At 47.2% G+C, this 16,383-nt stretch overlaps 1 protein-coding gene across 1 annotated transcript in view; it reads right to left on the reverse strand.

Moving 5' to 3' along the window:
- Positions 1–554: 554 nt before the first annotated feature.
- The window catches only part of AACS (acetoacetyl-CoA synthetase), a 29,444-nt gene continuing 13,615 nt past the window's right edge, over positions 555–16,383 (reverse strand). Inside the window, exons 8-18 of the mRNA XM_063315461.1 lie at positions 15,991–16,138; positions 15,181–15,261; positions 13,340–13,464; positions 11,394–11,458; positions 10,496–10,618; positions 9,326–9,439; positions 8,483–8,608; positions 6,730–6,799; positions 5,689–5,747; positions 4,014–4,216; positions 555–2,846 (exon numbers count right to left, since the gene is read on the reverse strand). Coding sequence (XP_063171531.1) covers positions 2,709–2,846; positions 4,014–4,216; positions 5,689–5,747; positions 6,730–6,799; positions 8,483–8,608; positions 9,326–9,439; positions 10,496–10,618; positions 11,394–11,458; positions 13,340–13,464; positions 15,181–15,261; positions 15,991–16,138 — 1,252 coding nt within the window. The 3' untranslated portion in view covers positions 555–2,708. The remainder of the gene's footprint in view (positions 2,847–4,013; positions 4,217–5,688; positions 5,748–6,729; positions 6,800–8,482; positions 8,609–9,325; positions 9,440–10,495; positions 10,619–11,393; positions 11,459–13,339; positions 13,465–15,180; positions 15,262–15,990; positions 16,139–16,383) is intronic.

Here is a 16,383-nt window from a genome sequence, read left to right on the forward strand (position 1 = left end):
TTCTCAGGGGGTGCATTTCAGAAATATATTCCCTACTAGTTTTTGGAATGCTGTAACAGCCATTCTGTGGAGAAGGCTCGAATGCTGGGAAAGGTGGAAGGAAAGAGAACAGAACAGGAGGACAACCAGCAGCAAGGTGGACGGACTCAATTACAGTGGCGATGGGGGCACCACTGGAAGACCTGAAGGAGCAGGTTAGGGACAGATTATCATGGAGAATATCTAACTATATGGTCACTAAGAGTTGACAACAGCTTGATGGCACACGATCAACAGCCTTTGGCCAAATGCAATTAAAACGTACCATGCCACTAAATCCATTGTATTCACAAAAATATATAGAAAAATAAGTTTCCCATGTGAGTTTTCCATACAGTTTCTGAGCCAACCACCGATCTATTGACTTGAGGCCTACTTCAATAAACATTCTCAAGTTCCATGACCATGGACCACATTCAGAGTTCACGTATCAGTTCAAAACCCCAAAGATGAGAATTTAGTGTTTTATTAAGTTTAAATCCAGGAAAACATCACAAGCTCACTCAACATCTTGATTTTTGTTTTAAAAAAAGGAAAAACTCCAGAAACACAATTTACCCACCATTCATTCAAAGCAGCTGAAACATTAGGGTGTTTTTTTTTATTATTTCCCCCTCCTGAGTTCTTATACCTGGATCTTCCTTTATCCGAAGTATACAATTCACTGCCGTGTTTCCACACGCTTGTAACCATTTATTAAGGGGAGAAAAAAATTTTAGAAACCAAGAAAGCCATAAGGCACCCCAACCACATTTTAGTTCTTTTATGCCCTAAAAAAAACATTAAAAATAATAATAAAATAGGAATTACAAGTTATACATATTAGACAGAAGCCCCAGACCACATGGGGCTTCCTATCCGATTCAGATACGACAGATCCAACTTCACAGCATTCTCCCTCCACCCAATTGTTCCTTTCTGCTGTTTACACCCACATTTAAGCAAAGGGCTTGCACATTTCCTTTCTCACACTCGGGCGAGAAAGGATAGGCTACCCCCATCCAGGAGCTGCTGGACTCCAACTCCTATCAGCCGGGTGATGGGTTCTGCAATCTAACTGCACCTGAAACATCCTAAGTGTCTTTCTTTACCCCCAATCTAAAAGGGCAAAAATTCTGCTGAGATTCTCTCAGGCATTTGCATGCAAATGGTTGCATGGGTGTATGGGACGTGGCAAGCACGCAATGTCTTGCGTTCTCCATGCCCTTGGTACTCCTGGCAACATGGAGCAAATTGTTTAAAGAATCCTTGGCTGTTTAAGTGCCCTCCAATTAGAATCAAAGGTGCTGGGCTCGAAGTTCCTACCCAGTGAAAAGTATGACTCCAAAAACGAGGTGCTGATCACAGCCGTAGAAGACTCAGTTGCACTGAGAACGTCCAAGCCCTGCTTGGCGGGGAGGAACACGCACCTCAAGCTGGAACGGGCTTGCTCAAGCTTTAAAAACGCTAGAGCAGTGTTTCCCAACCTCGGCAACTTGAAGATGGGTGGACTTCAACTCCCAGAATTCTCCAGCCAGCATGCTGGCTGGGGAATTCTGGGAGTTGAAGTCCACCCATCTTAAGGCATGCTGGCTGGAGAATTCTGGGGGTTGAAGTCCACACACCTTAAAACTGCCAAGGTTGAGAAACACTGCTCTAGGTATTTTTGCTTTTAATTTCACCCTTGGGGGGGGGGGAAAAACAGACTGGGCTTTTTCTCTTTCCCCCACCAGCAAAACCAAGCTGCATACATGGCACCGCTGGATGATCGGATTAAAAAAAAAATTCCACGCGCCAGTCCCACGGAATTGGTAGGACCATCAACTAGATGGTCCCGTGAAGGGGACGCCAGCCCAGCATCACCCCGCAACAACCAAACATCTTTGCATCTCGCTGCAAAACTCAAGTACTATTTAGAACAGCGACCTGAAAATGCTGCTGGTTCGAAAAAGGGAAGATTTCTCTCTCTCTCTCTCTTTTTTTTTTAAAGTTAAATAAACTTAAAAGTGCATCTCTCTCTCTCTCTCCCCCTTTTGAAAGAAAAAAAGAAAACAAAGCATCCTGGGAAATATTCCCTTGCGCTAGCAAACTTTTCTCGAGGGGAACAGCTGGCCATGTCGTGCTAAGGGTTCAGATGCCTCGTTTTCCGAGATGACAGCTAAATCCGTTGCTTCCTGCCAACACTCGGCACCGACCGAGCAGTTGCTCTTAATGCTTTCTGCAACAATCCACTGGCTCTTCCAGAGGTGGCAGAAAAACATCTGCCAAGGTTGCCCAGAATCTTCAGCACAACCGTTTCAAACCCACAATCTCATCCGGGCAAGGTACCACCAGGCATCGCGGGGCCCTGAGCCTCCTCCCTTGTTTTGAAACGGTAACGTTTAAACCAGGAACCAGTTCTTTACCACCTGAATTATGAAAGTTTCTGCCCAGAGGAAGGGTGCAGGTTCACACTTTTCCGGGCGGGAAGAAAAGAAAGATCAATATTCCAAAATCCCTATGGCTGGCTTAGCCCTTCTTTTTCACAAAGTGCTCAGGAGACACAGGATGTCTTCTTTCCCCATCTGGACAGAGGGTCACTCTGGTAAATTTCTTTTACATGTAGCATCCATATACGTATTATGTACACCAGATATAAACTGACACACACACACACACTCACACCAAGGGACGGGGAAAGGCAAGTTCCTTCAAAAATTCTGGAGCTCCGGAATATTACGGTAGAGATCCAGTGTCTCTGGGTTAGAAAAGATGCCCCGTTGTGCCACTTCTTTTCCAGCTATGATCTGTTTGACGGCTACTTCAACCTTCTTTCCATTTATGGTGTACTGCGAAACACAGGAGAAGTTGGAGAAAGCAAAACAAAGGAAAGAAGATAATTAAGATTGTACTATTGGCGTTCACGTTTACCTCAAATGCAAGCTGACGTTAGTGCAAAACTGCCCTGTGGCTTGAGCAAGTTAATGATCTAAGCCAGTGTTTCTCAACTTTGGCGACTTGAGGGTGTGTGGACTTCAACTCCATGGCTGGCTGGGGAATTCTCGGAGTTGAAGTCCACACACCTTCAAGTCGCCAAAGTTGAGAAACACTGATTTAAACTAAGTCACCAGCCATCCGGTAAGCAGCACAATGCCTTGAGTCTTGGAGCTGGCTTAGCTGAGCTTCTGGAGATGATCTTGGGAATGAAGACTGGGTCTAAGCACCCGCTTCCCCAACACTTTTCCAGCTGTGGAGGGAGGTCACCACACAACACTTGGAACTGTGCGGGGAAATTGTACGATTAAAAGTCAGATGCCTTTGTTACAGGAAGGAGCACTTCAAATTGAGGCCAGATGCCCTTTGGGACTTCTCCATCCAGGACCATTTCAGCAGCCATTTCACCTGGCCCCCACCAACCGTCCTTTCTCTCTCCTTCCTTTCCCTCCCTCCCTTCCAAAACACATTTTCTCCTGCAGCTTATGATGGCCTTCAATGAGTAAGCCATTTAAGCTTGAAGAAAAAAATCATGAATATCCTTTCAGTCTCACTTACAAGACTTGGTTTTTGATGATCGTGTTCAAGGACGTTTTAGACGGTCTTCCTCTTTAGATTCTGCAAACAGAACCCACTTGACAAGAGGCTGCGTTCGGGTCCATCCAAGGGCCAAAACTGATCACCCCCATGCTCTTTCATCTGGCACAGCTAAGAACTATTGCAGAGCCTCACTGATGGAGATTTACAAAATCAGTACCGTTGTTTTTATTAGGGATTTGCTATTCTTTTCTTACCGGAAGAAAAGGCGAGGCTTTATTGAACAAGGAAGGCAGGCATGCATGTTGCTAAGCAACGCGGATAAACTATTTATAGATCTCCAATCCAAATTTGCAAAAAAAAATGTGGCTTGTCATATGTGGGCACTGGAGAGATAACTGCTACTTAATTATTATTCCAAGGTGGGTGGCTTTTTGGGGGATGGGGGGAGGATAGAAGAAAAAAGTAAGAAATTAAGAACATACCGGGATGCCTTCTGTTTCCAGAATAAGACTGGGCACGTGTCGAGCTGAAAGGGCCACCCGAATTGCTTCCCTGATTCGCTTCACCAAATCTGGACTGAATTTGTGGTTGGTGGTCATCTTCAAGAAAAGGACCACCCTCTCCTCACCGTGTTTGTTGTACTGTGGAACGCAGAGGCTGTCTGAAACCTCCTCGAAGGCTTCCACTGAAGGAGAAACAAGGTGGTGGGTGAAGCATCTTGGCAGATAGATCATTCTAAAATCTTTTGACCCAAAGAACAGACAGTCTAGACGAGCCTTCCCCAACCTGGTGTCCTGAAGAAGCAGGAGCTGAGCCCATTCGTTGCCCACTGAAGTTGAGGAAGCCCATCTCGTAGCGCCTAATGAATGGTCTTCTCCAATCTGCTGTTCTCCAAAATTCTAAGAATTGCACACACCCCGCACCCCAACACTGGGCCATACTGGGTAAGAATCTTGGAACACCGGTTTGGAAAGCTGGTTTGATGCCAAACCAAATCCTCTCTCAGCCACAAAGCTAACTAAGGTACCTGACAGGGTCCTTAAGAGGATTTTTTAAAAATAAGAATGGGTAGGAAAAAAGAAACATGGTTTTCCTTGGAGGACGATGAGATATTTGGAAAAGGCCCACAGGGCTGAGCAAAAAAAACAAACCAATAAATATCAGAACTCTTGTGATCCAAATGAAGCCCTTCGCGGAAGGTTGCTTCTGAAGGAAATCAAAACCAATGTGGGGTGTCTCAACCTCCTTCTCTCTCCCAGCCCTCCTGAAGGGGGGCAGGGAGGGGGGAAAGAGAAGACAAGAGGCTGCTTCAGGAAAATAAAAAGGGGAGGGGAAAAAAATCCGGAAGAATGAAAAAGAAGGCCTTTAAAGATGCTCCCCCAGAGGAAAGGATTAGAGCAAAACAGTGCTCCGATTCACTGGGCCACAACCCATCCTAGCCTTCTGCAGAGCATGCTGACAACCTCTTTGTGCACACCCAAGAGTTATGGCTGCACGGCGCAGCAAAAGGATGATGCGCACAAGACGGTGGTGCTGTGTGGTTGGCTCTTCCCTGGGGCAGCTCAGCCCCGCTTAGGGGACGCTCATGCCAGATGCTCAGAGCACCTCGGGGAAATGCAAGAGGGACCAGTGCAGAGGCTCCGTTCAGAGAAGGAGAGCTGGAGATAGTAAGGGCGGCTACGTTCATGCCCCCAGCACCATCAGGGAGAGGCCTGGCCAAAAGGTTCATTTCCGCCCAAAATCTCAAATACAAGCCTTTGGAACAGGGTGCCATTCCCACAGCCTCATTCCCTGCTCCTAAATCTCCCATCTGCACACAGGCCCATGTTTTATTTGACCATTTATTAAGATTTGCATCCCGCCTTGACTCACCCCGGGGCAAATAACTGGAGAGAACCTTGATGAACGGATGAACGAACTGTTTAGAGAGGGAAAAGGACAATTCAGACCCAGGAAAGTTGAAAAGGTGAGAAAGATACTCAAAATAAACCCTATCTTGATTCTGGGCGACCTAACTGGGGGGCAGACAGAAACAAGGACCAGCTTCCGAGATTCGGTCCTTACCTCCTACTGCAATAAATAAAGTAACATTCCTGCAAGCCTGTTTTGTGACCTCGAAGGGCTGACAGGTGCAGATATCAAATGTCATTCACTTACCAATGTTATAGATCTCTGAACTGCCAAACCTCACTCCGCTTGGATTCAGCGTGCCGTCACTGGGAAAGGGATGAGCGGAAAAGAACCGTTAAGGGGTCAGCAACATTTTGGGAAGTGGCAACGCGGATGCAATTCATCTTGCTTTGCAAGAGGCTCACTGCATTAAATATGCCCCAACAAAAGCCCCCAGTCCTTAGGCAAGAATTTGATCACCTTACAAGACGTGGTTACAGGTAGTCCGCGACTTACGACCGTTTGTTTAGTGGCTGTTCGAAGTTAACAAAGTGACTTATGACTGGTCCTCGCATTTACGACTGTCACAGCGTCCCTGCAGTCACGTGATCAGGCGTTTGGCAACCGGCATGTATTTATGACAGTTGCAGCACCCCAGGGTCATATAATCACCATTTGTGATCTTCCCAGCTGGCTTCCGACAAGCAGAATCAATGGAGGAAGCTGGATTCATTTAACGACCACATGATCCACTTAATGACCATGGCAAAAAGGTCGTAAAAGCAGGCAGCGTGACATGATGCCTCACTTAACAACTGCATTGCTTAGCAACTGAAGTTCTGGTCCCAATTGTGGTCGTAAGTCGAGGACTACCCGTATTTTATTAAAATTCGCCACCATTAGACCCAAGGTTTATACAGCTTTCCATAAGGAGCAAGCTCCTAGTTTGGCAGAGGGCACTAGCAAGCGGGATATTACAGGCTGCTGAACTGGAAAAGATGGGAATAAGAATCCTATCAAAGTTTCATCAGGAAAATGGAAAGCGAATCAAAGAAATAGAAGGAGCTGCCTTTGACTGGGCCCTTCCAGCCACAGCATCCTGGGTTGCAAATTAGGTTCCCCCCACCCCTCCAAGCCCTACCCAAAGTTGCCAGGAATTGAACTTGGAATCTTCTGCAGGCAAAGAAGGAATCCTGTCCCTGCTCTGCCACTGATCCCTGGTGCTCCATCCTTCTTCCCTCAACCCATCCTCAGCCAATTGGGACCCACGACGTTTTCCAAGCGGGCTTCCTCTGGCGAAGAACTCACCTGCGGCCCAGCATGACGATGCCTCCCGTCTGGGGATTGATTTTGCAGTAGTCTCCGTGGGCCCAAACACCTGTCCAGGAGAACCCACAAGGAGGTCAACCGAAACTCCAGACAGACCCCCCCCCAGATCCGAGATCAGCCCACCGCCTCTTTTCGGACAGCGAGGCGTCTCAGGAAACCCATCGACAAGCTGGGCCCCAAGAGGCGGCAACGAAGGTGCAGTAAAGCGCAACGAGTTGGCAAGGGACTAAACCAGGTTTTCCATCATCTGCCTCGCTAATCCTCCACCACTGCAGTTCAACATCATGGAGGAGAAAATCCCCCAAAGGTTGGGGGAAATAAGGGAAGCCAGTGGCTAGAAGGCTCCTAGCTTAGAAGCTTGAATGGCAGGTCTCTTAATACTTGATAAACACGCTCCAACTTATTGGGGGGGGGAGGCAAGAGAGTTTGGTCCCTTGACCCCAGCCCTGTAGGTGACATTACACGTAGTCCTCGCTTAACGGCCATCCATTTAGTGACAGTTCAGACTTACAACGGTGCTGAAAAACCCATTTACGACCGGTCCTCAAACTTACAACTGTTGCAGCATTCCCCATGGTCATGTGATCACAGTTTGGACACATGGCAACTGGTTCACGTTTACGACGGTTGCTGTCCTACCTATCACACCGAGACGAGGAGTAGTTCTCTAGTGTTTATTACTGCTACATAAACAGAATCCTAACAAACTGAAGAAGCGTGGGAAAACCCAGACAGATAAACCCCAAAGGTTAAGGCGGGTCTGATCTGTGTCTCTTTGAATGGCTGCTTAATTCCTCAGTACTACGCATGCGTTTTCCCCCCTGGATAGGGGCCCCCTCCTGCTCACCATCAGTGCTCATGACAGTTGCAGTGTCCCACGGTCACCATTTGCGACCTTCCCAGCCAGCTTCCGGCAAGCAAAATCCATGGGGACCTGTGTGATTTGCTTAATGACCACATGGTTCGCTTAACGCCTGCAGTGATTCGCTTAAGAGCTGCCACAAAAAACGTCGTAAAACCAGGTTGGGTTTGCTTAATGACCGCTTCACTTAGCAACCAAAATTCTGGTCCCAATTGTGGTTGTTAAGCGAGGACTACCTGTACACATCTACTTAGCTGGTCTTTGGGCAGGAGTTTGTCACTTCCTCCTAGCAAGAGCATGTACAGTCTTGACAACGTTGCAAGAGAGTTGTTAAAAATATATTTAACAACCGCCAGCCTCAGGATCTTAAAGCCTTTTGAAGAATTATACACTGTGGTTTTGTGTGTTGGAACAGACTCAAAGGGACAGCCGTGCTGACGAGATGGCCAGAAAAAGTAGGGTCCCCTTGATGACAATTCCCCAGCCTTTCCCCCCAGATGTTTGCAAACTGGAGCACAATTACAGCCCGGGGGGGTGCCCCCTTCCACTCTTTTCTGCTTCGAAAAATAAAACCGGTGGGGAGGCCAACTTGCTTCAGAGGCCAGTGAGGTGTAACAGAGGAAGGAAAGCCAAACGCTCTCCTCTTTTGCTGGCAGAGTGACACAAAATCAGAAAGTCAAACAGAGGCAAGGATCCGGATGCCGGCCCTATCAGATTGGCATTTCCCTTGGTAAATATTGATCCTCACGGCAATTCTCCGCGGGTGTGTCCAAATATTAGTTTATCCAGTAAGGCCAGAAAGCAAGCAAACACACACACACACACACACACCCCTCTCAGCCTGAAAGGTATGCATCTCTCTCTACATACCTGGAAATCTGGAAAAATACGCCTTCCGGTATTTATTTCCATTCTCGTCATTCCAAAAGTGTGTTGGCTGGCAGGGTATAGGCTTGGTGCAAACCAGCTCCCCGCTTTCTCCCCAAACTGGCTTGCCTGGTTGAAGAATCAAATAAAAGGTTATTTCCCCAGCTTAAGCACTGCATAACTGTTTGCGCTGCGCATAATGCAAGGCTTGCTGATGGATACGTCCGTTTCTCCCAAAACAATAGCAGAGGTTCACAGAATTAAAGCTGGAGAGCAACTTTCTTGCCATGGATCCCAGCTCCTCCACAAGCACATTTACTTATGTAGGTGATTTACGGGTCGCTCTTCGAGAGGCACCCAATTTTTTTTAAAAAGCAATGCAAAGAAAGACAATGCAAGATTTTTTCCCCCCGTCCTAAGGGGGAATCTCCCAAGAATCAAGGAAGTGAATCAAGGAAATTTTGCAGCCGAAATATGGCCCTGCTGGACTCCAATTCCCATCAGCCACTAGTCAGGGACAATGGGTGGCATGGTGCAACATCTCAGGCAGCAGGGCAGTGGGGTTTGCTGTGAGTTCTGAGAAAATTTAACCCCCTAAAGGGAATTGTGTGGGAACTGCAGAGGGTGTAGCTGGAATTTGGGAGATGAAGGAGCATGATGGCCGTCAAACCAGTTCAGCTCCTATGGAAAAATCTTCTCTATCTTGACAGGAGAGGACAGAGCCATTCCCACTTTGAGTCATGACCCCCAGAAGTTCCTAACAATTTGTTCTACTTTCACTGCTCTAATTTGGAACAGACCATCACAGAGAAGCCCAGGAGGGTGAGGTGGATCTAACACACCTACCTTGCTCACTCCACGCTTCCACGGCCATTCCAAGATTCCGCGCCTGTATCTCGCCTTTGTAAACTGGAATGGTCACATTATGACCCATAAAACAGGAAACTATATCGGTGCCTCCTATGACAAGAGAGAGAGAGAGAAAGAGAATTTCATCAGGACAGCTCACCAAAGGGTCAAGATTCCTAAGCTCAACAAGCAAACCACGGAGGTAACATCTAGAACAGTCTGTGTAGATGATCCTGGGCTGCCCATAAGTCATAGCTAGCTCTCACACCTTGCCTGTAGTGGCATGTCCAGTACCCAGGTCGAGAACATCTCTTGGGGAGCTAGTGCTGATTAGAAAGCTCAATACTTAATTAGGCCTTAATTAAAAAAGTGCTCACCAAGAGCCTGGTAACGGCCAGCGTGACACAGGAGCAAAGGTGTTAGACATCCAGATTCTAGTTTATCTTCAATCATGGAAGTTCTCTTGATGACGTTGGGCCACCTCCTCTCTCAGCCAAACAACCAATGCTCAGTGACCTTGGGCCAGTCACAATCACTGAGCACTGGAAAGGAGCTGAATTTCAATAACATGCTGCCCATGAGTTGAACCATGGATTAATGAATTATCCTAGCCACCTAGGTTTGCACAAGGAGTGAAGCCTCAGCTAACCATCGCCAGACTTATGTTGCCTTGGCACTGGAGAGACCAAAGGGATCTTTGAGCCAGTCACTCACTCCCAGCCCGACCCACCTCACAAGTTCGTGGGGAAAAGTTAGAGGCAGGACATCAATCTAATCAACCAACCAATAAAGAAGATGTTGGAGCTAATTTCGGTAAACACAAAGCAGGCAAGATGGCGTGGGGATGAGCGGTGGGCCCTGTCCTTCTCCCTCGTACCTGCACAATCTAAGCCAAGTGTTATGAGCACTGATGGTGAGCAGGAGGGGGCCCCTATCCAGGGGGGGAAACGCATGCGTAGTAGTGAGGAGTTGAGCAGTCATTCAAAGAGACACAGAACAGACCCGCCTTGACTTTGGGGTTTATCTGTCTGGGTTTTCCCACGCTTCTTCAGTTTGTTAGGATTTTCTGTCTGACATAGCAGTAATAAAACACCAGAGACTTATTCCTCGTCTCAGCATGGTTCCTGACTGTTAGGACACCAAGTCTCAAATGCAGCTTTGGGGTACCTGAAATGGAGCCAAGGAGAACACTGCTCTTGATGTGCTTGTAGACGTACTCGTAACTTTGAGGCTTGAGGGGTGACCCCGTTGACAGGATGGTGTGGAGGGTCTGAAGGTTGTGGGTTTCACCTTGAGAAGAAAACATCGAAGACATTAACCCATTTCCACCCACCCTCCGTTTCAATAGTGTGGTGAGGCTTGAAGAGCAAGCACCTGCTCTCCCACATTTCCAGCTGTGGTGGGGCTGATCGGGCCTGATCAGAGCTGGGACTGCCAAGCGTTGAAGTCCAACACTTTTGATGGACTCCACACTTAGCAAGGAGGAGGAGAAGGAGAAGGAGAATCATCAGCTGTCAGGAAATTCTAAACTCAGGACAGTAGGCTAAGGGGGCGCAAAACGTTTCAGAAACAGCTCAGGTTGTCCCCACTTTACTCAAAATGCCCCACCACCTCTCCCAAGAATTCCACAAGGGTTTCAATCAACGGCTTTCAAGACGGTGGGAACAGCACTGCGACCTTCCCACCAAGGTCAAGAAAACCCACGTCAAGCTTCAAACAACCGTATCAGTGCCAGAGCTCACATTTAAGCATATTTCTGAGAATCCTGTGGCTCGCTGATTGGTTTTCCATTCATCTCAGATCTTGAGAGGCATCACTGCCTGGCTTGCGATAAGGTAGCAACTCTTTAGAAATATTATGGGATGGAATGAGAGACGGGCAGGAGGGGGCCAGGCTCCAAAATTAAAAGGAAACAAGGAAGGGTGGCTGGGTCTGGTCACCTAACTTTTGGCCATAACTTGGTTTCCTGTATGGTTTTGGGCAATGTGTGAACTAAGCCAAACCATGGTTTAGCAAACTACGGTATAGTGGGATGCAAAAACCCAGCTGGTGCCTTGATACTTACACGGGCTCAGTTTTTTCTCTTCCAGCACAGCCAACCACTTGGCACCTGTCCCAAGGATGGTAATTCTGTGGCCAGAGAAGAACAATCCTTGTTTATGCCATGAGCTTTTCAAATAATCTCAGGGAATTAATTTCTACTGAAAGTGAAGGATTTGCAGAGGGGAACTTTCTCACGGAATATTAAGAGGCTGGAAAAGCTCACACATACACACCCTGGTTTCCTCCCATCCAAGGTGCCCCACCACTTCAAATGGTCCTCCTAAGCTCCCTGTTAACTTTTTCCAAGCATCTCTACTCCAGATAAATAACTCTTCAGCAACTGATAGATTGGGGGGGCATAATAAAAGGAACCTTCCCTTGCTCAAGGAAGGAACACAGAAGTTATTTTTCAGTAACACCAAATATGGTGGGCTGAGCATCCAAAGAACTTGAAGGCCTGGGTTCCTCAACTTCACTTCAGCTTCCTCAAGCTGTGGCTTACTTTGTCGCCAAGTAACCAGGAGCAATCTTCATTCTCACACCCAGGAGAAATTCCTTTCAGAATATAAAAGCTGCTGCACTTGGGGGGGAAATGCCAATCCAGTCTCTTTTACAACTGAAGCTGGTGTGATGACTGCCTGCTCAGCTTACCATTAAATTCGATTCATAAGTAGAAATCTCTTTAATGGAACATAGTGTGCAGCACAGAGAAAAAACTGCAAATAGCAGTTCCCGAGCTTTCCCCAAGTTAAACAGCCCAATGAATTCAACGCCCCGCCTTCTTCGGTACGCAGCCCCACTTTTCGTGCCAGTCCGTTCAGTTCTGTGCAGATGTCTGCGACGGTTCTGCCGGTTGACCTTGGATGCCAGAGGCAGCCCAAACAAGATGCTTTCACGCTCCTGGCTTGTCCCCCTCCCACTTCTACTGACTCGCAAGTCTCAGCCCGTGTCGATTCCATTCATGCATGTGAGCCGGATCAGATGTCCTGGAAATGTCTAAGCCGGGAGCACAGCAGCTGGACCGAGACCCAGCAGAACTGGGGTCTGAAAAGATCAACCACCAATGTCAACCCCGGGCTGCCCCGCTGGATGTATCTCCTTCGCGTGGCAGCTGCTGGCACCCACCGTGGCCATAGGAATCAGAAACAGCTGATTGCCAGAGGCTGTAGCTGAGCACAGCACCACCTCCTCACATGCAGAAGGCCTTGGCATCTCCAGGAAGGGTCTTGTCCAAAATGTGGACAAACTGGCTTTGTTTTTCTTTTTCTTTTTTGCTTTCTTGCACACTTCACCCCCCCCCCTTTTTTTTTCAGTTTGTATTCTCTTTCGTCATTGCAATTAAAACTTTTTAATGAAATCGTTACCAAAAAAACGTTAAAGTGAGGTGAAGCGATTATGACATTTTTGCGATGCGGGTGGGAAGTTGCTTTCGGGGGAGGCGGGTGTCTCTTTTTATGCTTTTGCTTTCTTGCATTTTTTTTTCTTTTTCCTTTTTTAGTTCGCATGGTCTTTTACGGTTGCACTTAAAACTTTAAATAGAATTATTGCCAAAAAAAAAAAAAGTGCGAATAAACCGCTGCCCGTTATTAGGGTACACACGACCCTGAACTACAGGACCGATTCCAGTTTGCAAAATGTCGCTTCTCATGCTGGGGAAAATTTTGTCCTGGATCTAAAGCCAAGCGCTTGGCTTCCATGGAGAAAAACCTGAGGGCCCAATTTGCAGCAAATTAGGCTGTTTGCCCCACTCAACAAGCCATTCTACATCCACTTCTCTAAAACTGCAAAAGCAGCTGAGCAAAAGATTCCCCCCCCCCACTATTATCCAGGGGGTCTTCCTTTTCTTCCTCTGAAATCTCATCAACCTCGTTTGTCAATGCCGTGAGAGGCCAAAGCCTCTGAATCATACCGGGGTCCATGTGAAGATGCAACCGACGGTTTGGCAGCCGGGGCTGACGCTTTACGTACCCTAACCGATCCACCAAGTCCCACAAGACGCTGGGAGACGGGACGAGGGGCGAGCCGTCGTACAGGACCACCGATGCCCCCACCGCCAGAGCCGACACCAACCAGTTCCACATCATCCACCCAGTCTAGGGCAAAAAAGGCAGAAATTAACGTCCCCCACATTACGTTGATCTGTGGCTGCCGCTTTCATCGGTTCCTAGACCTGCAAGACGCATTTGCACTTCTCCGAGACGCCCCGAGCCAAGCGATGCGCCGCGAGCCAACAGCCGCCTACGGGTCACGTGCCAAGCGGGATGCAAATTCCCAACTCCCGTGCAAAGCAGTGCCCCTCCCAACCCCCCAGGCGAAAGAAGCAGCCGTCTGAGTTTTCCAGAAATGATACCATCTGGAAAAGGGAGGTGCAGCAGAGTTGAAACAGTGCCCTTCTGAAAACCCACAAACCAGCCTGATTCTGGGAAGAAACAGCATGTCCTTGAAGAGGAACACTCCCTTCTGCACCACTGCAAAGCGGCAGTTTAATTTATGATCAAAAGAACAGATTTCAATAAACCGACAGGCGTTCTAATTAGCTGAACACCGCACGCACCAAAATATGGGGGGAGAGAGTGCATAAGCAGGTAGTCCTCGCTTAACGACAATTGGGACTGGCATGTTGGTTGCTAAGCAAAATGGTCATTAAGTGAATCCGACCCATCTTACGACCTTTTTTGGCAGCAGTTGTTAAGCAAATCACCGCAGGTGCTAAGCGGACCACGTGGTTGTGAAGCGAAGCATGCAGTTTCCCATTGATTTTGCTTGCCAGAAGCCAGCCAAGGAGGTCGAAAACGGCAATCACATGACCATGGGACGCTGCAACGGTCATAAATGTGAACTGGTTGCCAAGCACCCAAATCATGGTCACATGATCGCAGGGATGCTATGATGGTTGTACGTGTGAGTACTGGTCGTAAGTCAGTTTTTTCAGCACCGTCGTAAGTCCAAACCATCACTAAATGAATGGTTGTTAAGTGAGGACTACCTGTAATTCACCTACTTATCAAAGCTACAAGTAGCATATTCTATTTTAAGAGGCGATTCTCTTAGAAGAAAAAATGCTTCTCCAATCGCTTGTTAAAATACGCCTTTTAAAACGAGCAAAGGAAGTTAATTTTTGCAATGGTTTACTCTCATGCAAATGTACTCATTGCTGTTATCAAGCAGGAAGCTAAACACTTTGGAGGGATTAACACACTAACGGTTCATTAAAACAGCAATAGCCATATTTCGTATACCCTTTTTGGGGTTGTTTTGTTTAGAGACAATCATTAGCACTTCTACTTCAGGGGGAGAATCAGTAAATCTAAGGCCACTCCATTATAAAGAAGCTTCCATCCTACCGTGTATATTTGTGGATAAGCTGAGAGTTTTAGGTGCCAAAATACACCCAAAAAACTGGGATCGGCTTCTCTGCCAGTATATACGGTAACACTTCTTTAATAGCCATTTATCTCATATACGCTCGCTTTTAAGCCCATCCACAGATAAGCAGATGCTCACATTTTTAACCAAAATATCATGAAAAACGTGCAGATAAGCCAACTGCAAAAAATTAAAACCTAGACAAAAATTTCAAGGGTTGGTTTATCTGCGGACGGGCTTATCCGCGAGTACATACAGTGATTGTTTTTAATCTGTGTTAATCTAGCGCTAATCTAACCTGGTCCCCTTGGAGAACAACACAGGCTTCTCTTTCAACCGGGAATGTGCACAGCCAGCGCATCTGGGCAACTCAAAAGGGCGCCCTGTTTGAAGTCTTTCGACAACCTAATATTTGTTTTCTGTAAGAAAAAAAAGTCACTTGCCGTGGTGTAGTATATGATGATGTCACTGCTGCTCATGTTCCCATGAAGGAGATGCTCCTTCAGGTGCTGAATCAAAGTGCCCTGGGGAGGCAAAAAGAAAAAAGAAAAAATTAAAAATTGGAGAGGATGTCGTCTGTCACAGGAAGCCTAAACTGTTAACTTCCCCACAGCCAATCCTGGGAGATGGTTTGTGTGCAAATGCGAGTCAATAAACAGACAAATCAAACGGATCTGTCCGAGTGTGCAATCCGGGGCAAGCCACTGATACGGTTCAGAGCACCCGTTCTGCAAACATTCGGCTCAACAAAAGCACAGACACCCATGCGCAAAAGCCCTGCGGATGCTTCGCGTCTATTCAAAGCCGCTTCTGTCGATTTGCCGAACAGCCCGGCCAGTTTAATTTGACTCCCTTTGAATGGAAAATTCTGCAGAGAGTTGTTCTTTCAACAAAACAGTGAGGGGAGGAGCTTCCTAGAGGCTGCAGGTAGAAAGCTAGCATGCCAAGCAGTCTCATTCTAGACCACCCTGTATCTCTTCTTGCAAGGAACCTTCAATGTCCAGCACATTGAGAGCTGCAATTCCACAGCTGCTAAATAACAGGATCTGTTCCCCCAGGCTGCTCCTGCCTTATTCCAGGGGGAAAAGGGGTTGGATGCATCGCAACAGCTTAACAAAATCCAAAAAGCAAATTTAGACTTAATTGGAAGCTGGATTAGCCACAGTTTTTCTTTCACACACACACACACACGCACACGCATTTCTTGGCTCTCAGGTGGTTTAAGCCTCAACTCCAGAAGAACAGCGACTCACCCCTGCGGAGTGGACCATACATTTTGGGGCTCCAGTTGTGCCTGAAGAATACATGATAAAAAGTGGGTGACTGAAGGGAAGTTGTTCGAACTCCAGCTGGGGGGCTTGCTCTCCCTTCCCCGCTGCAAGGAAATCTTCTAGAAAGACGCTGAGGGAAAAAGAAGAAAAAGGGTAAAATCAGAATTCCTGTAAGCGCCACATTGCTAACTTTTCTCTGTGCAACTGCCAACCCTCCAAGGGAGACCAAACTTGGAAACGAAAGACACACAAGTTAATACTGTTATTGTAAGATCACAGAAACAGAATCCTGCAAGTCGGAATGTGCCTCCCCCTCTGCCCTTTATCTTCATGAGGACTAGAGATGCTTTCTCAGATTACATTTCTGCACCAGAC

The sequence above is a fragment of the Candoia aspera genome, chromosome 15 (assembly GCF_035149785.1).
Source record: "Candoia aspera isolate rCanAsp1 chromosome 15, rCanAsp1.hap2, whole genome shotgun sequence".
In the NCBI taxonomy this organism is placed as follows: domain Eukaryota; kingdom Metazoa; phylum Chordata; class Lepidosauria; order Squamata; family Boidae; genus Candoia; species Candoia aspera.